Genomic DNA, 9,213 nt, shown 5'->3' on the forward strand with positions numbered 1-9,213 from the left:
TGGCGCGACAGATGGCGGCTGCTCCTCCTTTGTCTTCCAGAGCCGCAGGCTCACACAAGGACAGCACCAGACCGTGGCGCGCTCCTGCCCTCAGCCACACAGCCAGAGAGATTCGCTATCTTCTACAAGGACGCTGAGTTAAGGCATCAAGAGTCTGGCACAGCCCTGGGCAGGGCTTGCCCATGGTGAGCCAGGGTGGCTGCCCCATTGTTTTTTGTTATCTTGCCTTTCACAGCCACAGGCCCAGACAAGGACAGCACCAGATCATGGCGCACTCCTGTCCTGGGCCATACAGCCAGAGAGATTCTCTACCTTCAACAAGGACACAGACACAAAGTTAAGGAATCAAAAATGACACCAGATCTTTGCACCAACCTAGTGATGCAGTTGCACTGTCACTGTGGGCAGCAGGCTGGTGGTGGCCCATGCCACTATGGGACGGGTGTCACCTGGCTGCCAGGGATATGTGGGACTGACAGCCTTGGCCTGAGGCTGGAAGAGCCCTGGGCAGGGGCTGCCCATGTTGAGCGAGTGTGGCTGCTCTCTCTGTTTGTTGGTATTATCTTGCCTTTCACAGCCTCAGGCCCAGACAGGGACAGGACCAGACCATGGCAAACTCCTGACCTCGGACACAGTCAGAGAGATTTGCTACCTTCTGCAAGGACGCTGACAATAAGTTAAGGCATCAAGAGTCTGGCAGAGCCCTGGGCAGGGCTTGCCCATGGTGAGCCAGGGTGGCTGCCCCAGTGTTTGTTCTCCTGCCTTTTCCAGCCGCAGCCCCAGACAGGGGCAGGACCACACCATGGCGAACTCCTGACCTCAGCCACACAGCCAGATGGATTCCATACCTCCTACAAGGACGCTGACACAAAGTTAAGCCATCCAGAGTCTGGCAGAGCCCTAGGCAGGGATTGCTCACGGCAAGCGAGGCAGGCTGCTCCCTTTTTATGTTTTCCTGCATTTTCCAGCCACAAGACCAGACAGGAACAGGAGCAGACCGTGGCCACTCCTGTCCTAAGCCACACAGCCAGAGATTCAGAACCTTCTACAAGGACGCTGACACTAAGTTAAGACATCAAGAGTCTGGCAGAGCCCTGGGCAGGGCTTGCCCATGGTGAGCCAGGGTGGCTGCCCCTTTTTTTTTTGTTCTCCTGCCTTTTCCAGCCGCAGCCCCAGACAGGGACAGCACCACCCACGGCGCGCTCCCGTCCCCTCCCTCCGCAGCCACTAAGCCACAGATTTCTGCAGCTTTTGACAACGCCATTGACCTAAGGACAAGGAAGCGCACACAGCCCCAGTCTGCACCGCGCCATGGTCCCACAGGCAGCTGGAGGCTCCCCACGGCCCCGGACAAGGGGAGCTCCGCGCCACCCGCCCTCTCTCTCTGAAACTGACCTTGACATAAAAGTCTCTGATTCATGAACCGTTGGCTGGTTCTTCTGGTTCGTGTGGTCTTTTGGGGGAAACCTCCTGGGCCTTTTCCTTATTGTCCTTATTTTCTTATTATATTTAATTTATATATCTTTGTATATGTGCATATATATGCTATATATATACACATTTTTATACACATGTATGTTCTCTGATCCCTTCAGGAGATCAATTTATGTCCAAAAGCATCAGTTTTGTTTGCACCCATGTTTTAACTAATAGTGACCCATGCTCTTAAACAGGACAGTCCTGTCTTAGTTTTTTCTTTCTAACTTAAGCAAGAGCTTAAGAGTTTAATATTTAGCATACATACTAAGCGTATGCCTATTTCAGTTTAATATTTTAATTTCCCAAGGGAAATATTTCTGTTCCTCACATAGGCTTTTAGTAAAACAACCAGTTTTCTATATCTTACTTAAGTGCTATGAGACCAGTGATTTATTATAGAGGCACATATGTCTTGGGATTACAGGTATGCATTGCAACCAAGCAATGTAACAGCTAGCTTGTGGTCCCTTTACAAATTTTAAGTTGCCATTTTCAGTCTAGGCAATTAAAAGCACTAAGCGCTCTCATTAGGATTTACTATTTAAACTGGTATTGCCCAGAAAGGCAAGGATATGGAAAACATTCCAAATATTAGTAAAATCCCTTTTTAAATTCTTGAGTATTCTTGAGAGCAGTACTCGAATATTCTTTGAATTCCAAGGTTCTCCTAGCAGCACATTTACACCTACAAAATACCGGAGTGTATGACTTCTTAGTAACAAGTATTTAAATCCTCACGGGAATGGAAACTGGAATCTGTGTATCCTGCACCTCAGACAGTAGCCAAAATGTGGTTTCTCTCTCTTACCTACAGAGACACTTTCATTCTCTCCCTCAGTTACTGATGAAAGAAAACCAGATGTTCTTTAGCTCTTCTTGCTGAGCAATGCAAATACCATGAGAACAAACTGCAGATAAGAATAAAGTTTCCCGTACTTTCAATTCTGTAGTAACTGAAATAGTGTCATTCCTCAACAGTCAGCTTTCTTGCCACCATCCTTGATATAATTCCAGGTCAATAAATACACTGTGAAAAAGAATGAATTCCTGGAACCCTGGGAACACAGAGGTGGGCAGGAAGGAAATATGACCTTGTTCAAAGACCTGCATTAAAGCTGCATTGGCAGTATTATTTTTAGCATCTGATAATTCTGTGTGCTGTACTTTTAAAGAATAAAAGAAATTATTTTCTTTTTAAAATGTTTTCTTAAATAATTTTTTACAAATATACTTGTCTGCAGAAGGAGAAGGTGTAGCAAATTCTACACTGCACTGGTCACTTGCATCAAATATCATTAGTGTGGTTTGACCACTGTCTGCAATGTTACAGTACCATTCAGGGTATATGACTAGCATAAATAGTCATCTTGGTGCCATCTTCTCAGTCTGAGGTACTGGTGAAAGGAAACAGCTCTTTTCACTCTGGTGTTTTTCACCAAGCAGACAAGGTATCTGAGGGGATATGCTCAGGCAGCATGTGAATAAGGGGGAAGGAGGTATTCCTTCAGGTCTTCTCCATTTCATCTGTTCAGGTCCCTTTAGGAACACTTTTTTACTGCAGGTGATACTGGTGGATGGCTTTGCTAATCCCTCTGAAGGTGGACTAGACACATCTTCAGAAAAAACATCTGTTTTCAGCTGTTATCCTGACACACTGACAAAATTTGTCCAAATGGCAGTTGGGAAAAAAAAAAGTTGTTCTCCTTTGAAAGCAAAGTAACTCAGCAAAATTTAAAAAAATAAAACCCACAAATTTTTACAGGACCAGGAAAACAATGTTTTCTTATCTCTCTACCTTTTTTTTTGCCCATTTTTCAAAGGCCTGTTGAACCCATGTGGAAATGGAAGAATTTTCTAAAGAAAAACTACAAGATACTGTAAAATGATAAAACTTTTAAAGCAGCCTAAAAGGAGGAGTAACTAACAGATCTTCCATCCTAAAATACACATTGGACTCTGCATACAGACCCTACTCAGAAAAGTACCTACTTGACATATCATAGACCAAACCGTATCCCAATGATCTGTCAGTCCTGGGTATTAACATGTTCAGGATACGTTCAGAAAGTTGCAGGAGTTGCTGATAAGACTATGTATGTTGCCGAAATGTGCATGTCATCAGAATTTATTAAAATAAAACAAAGGTGTTTCATTTCAAATTGGTCCTACAAAGTGAAAGACACTTTTTGGTAAAGGTGGATCAGGTTTTAGTGCTACTCATTATCAAACTCACTTTTGAATTCCTTTCTTTCCTGGTTTGTTTTCAGTTTGTGCTTGTATGCACTTGAGGTGATGACTCTAAAGGACCTTCTGATTAACCTTTGTTACCATGGAAACAGACAGTTTAACCTGTTCAGTATATTCAGAAAATATTTCAGATGTATAAATAATCACCCTGCTTTCAAAAAAACCATATTGCTTTCTTCAACTAAGAGCTAGAAACCCTCTTTTTTTGGCTTAAACACTGAAAAAATGTATTAACTTCAGTGCTAATGTTGATTTTACAAGTAGGTTCTATAATAGAACCTTTCACTTAACACCTAAGAAATAAAAAGTGACTATTTTATTATCCCTATAATCTGTCAAAATATAAAATTTCCTTTAATATAATGAAAAAGAAAAAGCCCACTAATTCATCACAGCAAAATATGTTCTAATGATTAAATCTGTGTGTAACAGATTTTAACATTAACAAAGGTGGCTGCAATTTACAATAATTATTTTGCATATATAGAAGCAGACAAAAACATATATATACATATGTATAATTATAACACACGCTTTTATAAAATACATTTAATCTTAAAACTATGTTTCAGTTAACTTAAAAGTCAAGAAACTTTGAGGAGACTTTCCTTTTGACAGGTAAGTTCAGGCAGATAAACATGCCCTGAGGTATCTACATTGATTCTAGTACGCTGCATGCTGGAACAGCGTACAGTACATGCATGACTGAGTTTAAACTGCAAAGGAGATAAAATTATTTTCTTATATTTTCAGATTTTTCTTTTCTGAAGCAGATACGTTTATTTGCTTATTAGGCAAGATAAGACAAGTTTTTCTTGTTGCTTGAAAATGCTTTCTCTGTTCTGTGGCCTGAAACAAACTTCTAAGTTCTAAACTTAGTTTATACTATCTAAACTGCATGCCACATTAATCAATATTGCCCAATACTTTTTAGCAATGAAAAAATTTTTAGTAGTTTGTGTCTTTAATTCAGACTGGTAAGTGCTGAATCTAGCAGATGGTGTGGAATCAGGAATTCTCATTCGATAAAAATTAGATTCAGATCTTGCACATCTTGAGGTTGATTGATTCAAACACTTTCAGTTGTGAACTGGACCCTGTTCTTTATTTTCTTCTAAAAGATATCAAAGCAAAGATGGAAGGATAAAAAGAGTCTTTATTCAAGGTTAAGTTCAATTACCTTTACTGCAGCATTTCCAAAAGTTTTTGGAACAGTAAGAAAGTATAAGAGTGTGCAGTTTTATGATTCTTCAAGAGTATTTCATGAATAATTCACACTTTCTATGCACATTCTTTAGTCATGACTGTACACATTGATACATAGCTTGAAGAGAAGGACTGAATTGCCTTATCTGCATGTTTACGCTAAGTAATTCCATATAGTTTAAATTCATCAGTGAGCTACAGCATAGTTCTTTTAATTTGAGATATCAGGAAACATATGCTGAATTGAAAGTGCAAATTAAATGGCATAAAGTCAGTATAGGAGGACCTTTATTAGAAGTCATGTCAGGCCTCTGAGCATGTCTGCTGGGAAATCAATTGAGAAGTCGCTTGAGAACCTGTACACTTGTGCAGCTAATAAAACTATTTTTTTTTCTTATGGCAAACCTGGCTCCTGAGTGTATGCCATATATTAGATGTTTGGATTATGCAAGTTCTCAATCGTAATAACATAAAATATGTTTCCCCCCCTCTTATTAATGTCCTCTCACTTGTAGCAGTGGTCACTCATAACCACACATGAGCACAGGGTGCTGTAGCATTTTCTCATTTAGGAGGCCCTCTCCAATAAACATGAGCACTTAACTCTATCACTTATCACCTACCGGTTGTAGGAAGATAGCTAAAATATCTTTCCTTCAAGAGCTCTAAAAAATGAAAAAAATCCTTGAGGCCAAATCAAAATCAAGAAATTTGCTAATTTAGGTAAGTGGAATGCCAGATGACTGAGATAGTGAACTTATTTCTGGTTTCTAAATATCAAAGATATTACTTCAAACATAAAGTTATTAACAGAACTGAGAGAGGTTTAGAAAATAAGTTGCATTCAGCTGCCATAGCAGATCTGTTCTTGCCCTCTTGGACGATGCAGATTATCCTACCTGGTCTCCTGCCACAGGGTCCTCAATCCTGCCACACCAGAAGTATGCTGGTCTTTTCTAAGTCCTGTTTCATACCTGTGCTTGTGCCATGCAGGTTCTTCAGATAATCAAGGGCTTTTAAAATATTACTCAGGTGCTTCAGATTTACCTGTTTCTACAACTGTCTACGCAGCTGGATGTGCAAAGACCTGTAAGTGGTGGAGTAATTCTCCTAGGACTCTTTTATGCAGTCCTTTGAAGAAAGAGTTGAAGTCCCTCACTTGAGTCAAGTGCTCTGTTCATTGGGGCTTATGAGTTATGGCCCTTTTTACACTTCATCTCCATTCAGTTGTTCTTCACTTCCTGCTGCAAAATAGAAGCAGCTCAACTGCTGAGTTGGAATGTGGCACCTATGTTTTGAGAAGACTCATGATTGCTGACCTATATCAGGTATGATCTCAGCATACCTCCTGGAAATGCCAAGGATTTAGGTGGTGGAACCCTGAGGATCCCCATCCCATATCCCATTTTCTTAGAATGAGATGGGCATAAAATTTTCTCAGCCCTCTCAAAGTAGGGATTTAAGCATAACAGTCAAACTTCACATCAAATTTAAACATCGTAAGCTGCCTTTTTTCCAGCTGTTTTTTTTCCAAGAAAACACGATGGAAAAATCAGGGTCAATCAGGGAGGAGATGCTTTATAGTTCCAGCTTGTACGATATTATTCATAAAGTCTGTATTCTTTTGTCTTGCGGCTACCAATTTCTTCTCCTTCAGTCTCTAGACATTCATGCTGTTGAAGACCAGGATAATACACTCTGGTTCTAATCCTGAACTTTGATTTTCACCTGCCCATATCAGGTTGGCTGGGAGGAGTTATCAGTGTCTGGTGCATGGGTAATAACCGAGTTTAGTCTAGCCACCGCTTACAAAGAATATTGCAGAGGAAGGACAAATGTAGAAACGTGCTCCAGTTCCAGAAATGCCATCAAACAGAATTTCTCTGCTTGCATGATTCAAATTGTTTGTGTTCTAGATCAACCTTAATTCAGGGAACATATTTATGCTTGTATATAAGCCATTTCTGTTCACAAGAACACATACAGACACTGTTAGTTTTCAGTACATGCGAAGTACTTTCTAGGGGAAAAAAAAATACTTCACTGAGAGGAGCAGTAATCCTGTAATCACAATCATTATACTGCATGAATGTTGTTGAACTGTGAGGTATTAATCATGATTCTTTGCTCTGTTATTTCCTTAGACTATTATGTTTAAATATCCTTTTAACCTCTTCCTCCCTCCCTCTCCTTCCTTCCTCCTTTTCTTTCTATTTTTCTTTCTACCTTTCTTTGAATGTAATTCAGATAGATATTATTACTAAAGAAATGGTATCAGAAATGTGGCTCCTTTAAATGTAACCAAATATGAGAAAATGTGTATTGTTACTTTGAATTATTGCATCTAAAGGTAAATGACACCATATCACACTGGTATGTCTATCCATGCATGCACATGTGTGCATGCATGACAGGGTTGACTACACAGAGTAGGTAATGTAGAGAAAAAGTAGTTTTATAAGACTTACTATTCATGTTTAATTTACATTACTATCATTCATGATTAAATTAGAAAAACTCCAAAGAGAAAAAATATATATAAAAGAGGGACTGACATTTTGCTACTAGATGAAATTGTGCTGTAATGGAATTTCAAACCACTAGTTTGCTATTTTCATGTAGCAAAAACTATATAATACTATTCTGCATAGGAATCTTTAAGAAAGAATGTTTTAACTGGTGACTTTAAGGCTAATCTGAAGAACCTAAAGGGAAAGAGGCCCGTTTCTACTTTGTGATGTTTAATAAAATTCAAAATTTTGTCTGAGAAATACTGAAGTAAGCTGATAAAAATGTACTGCTTTTGAAAAATGTTTCAAAGATTCAGAGAGGGAAACTAGACTTACCATCATGTTTGAAGGCCTCTGAAAAGTGATAGAGGTTTGTTGGGGAGTGATGATGTTGTGCAGCTCCTCTCCAGCCTGGTGAAGATACACTTCCTAATGAAGGACTGCTTAATCGTGGTCTGTTCTTTGAATTAAATGAGGTTAAAGATGAACTGCCAGATTTGATTCTTAGGATAGCAGCATATGAAGTGGGGAGACCAGGAACAGCTTCTGAATATTCTGAAAAAAAAACCAAGAAGTGAACACTGAATAAAGATAAAATCTATCACTTTTCAAAAGAATATTTAGTAATGCAGTAGAAAAATAGAAAATTTTTATCTGTAAAAGGAGTGTTAGAGACTCCACGAGGGACTCAATTTCTAGACAGAACTGGGTAGCAGCATAGAGCTCTAAGACAGAAAATTCCCCTGAAGTTTCAACACAATATAAAAATCAGGTGGTTATTAAATTTCTTACTTCAGATAATATGAGTTTTCAGTATTTTAAATTCTACTTCTATGACCCTAAGTCACTAGTAGAAAAGTGTCTGCCAAGCCACCATCTTTCCTTCACAGCCTTACATTACTTTGTATATGCAGTGCAGAAACACTGGCTGAAGCTAAATGTGCTCCTCATTTCAACACTACTCTGCAAATCAAGTGGGCTAGCTAAAAAGCCCAAGAGATCATATATGCACACATATTTCTCCCAAAAACATGCACATGCCAAAGTCACCTCCTTTTCTGTCTCTGCAACTTCTCTTTTTTTCCTTTTCTGCCTGTACCTAAAATTTCAGTGTTTACAAATAAAGAATAGTGCCCAAGATTTTTGGTCTTCACATTGGCATAATGTGAACAACGAAAAACTATAAGTGTTCAAAAGCTTTGAACTGCAGCACACTCAACTGAAATAAAATCTCTTTAAAATACGAGGTCATGGCCTTGCTGGAGAGCTTTTGGAAAAATATTCTAAGCATAAATATAATTTGGACTATTTTGTATTTCAAATTCTTTAAAATTAGAGAAATATGCATTTTATTTTATGAAGATTGTGACAGAGAACGCTTAGAATCTTACAGGTTTTGGAAAAGGTCATTTCAGTACAGTATTTATTGTCTCTGTTCAGCTGTTAAAAATGCACCTCTTCTACCTTTTAGAAGAAGGTGGAATTTGGCAAAAGCAGATGACCAGTATTTTAAAATTACCATTTTCATCTATGCAAACTCTAAATATACAGATTATTTGATGATGTCGTGTCTTATTTAAAATTTGGATTTAAATATAAGTTTTGACAATCAGATGGGAAAGGCACAAATAAGGAGAACTCTGTTTTAAGTTGGTTTTCATCCTGGTCTCACAAACGTTCTACGTTACAATGTGCATCATGCTGTTTTGTATATCATAAACCTAACATCATCTTTCCTGGCCCACAAAGGCAGGGGAAATAGAACATCATG

At 38.9% G+C, this 9,213-nt stretch overlaps 1 protein-coding gene across 1 annotated transcript in view; it reads right to left on the reverse strand.

Moving 5' to 3' along the window:
• CNTN5 (contactin 5) overlaps positions 1 to 8,964 on the reverse strand; it is a 296,554-nt gene extending 287,590 nt beyond the window's left edge. Inside the window, exons 1-2 of the mRNA XM_009272287.1 lie at positions 8,907 to 8,964; positions 7,779 to 7,997 (exon numbers count right to left, since the gene is read on the reverse strand). Of these exons, the coding sequence (XP_009270562.1) occupies positions 7,779 to 7,997; positions 8,907 to 8,964 (277 nt within the window). The remainder of the gene's footprint in view (positions 1 to 7,778; positions 7,998 to 8,906) is intronic.
• Between the last annotated feature and the right edge of the window lie 249 nt (positions 8,965 to 9,213).

The sequence above is a fragment of the Aptenodytes forsteri genome, unplaced genomic scaffold, assembly GCF_000699145.1.
Source record: "Aptenodytes forsteri isolate BGI_AS27 unplaced genomic scaffold, ASM69914v1 Scaffold350, whole genome shotgun sequence".
Lineage (NCBI taxonomy): Eukaryota > Metazoa > Chordata > Aves > Sphenisciformes > Spheniscidae > Aptenodytes > Aptenodytes forsteri.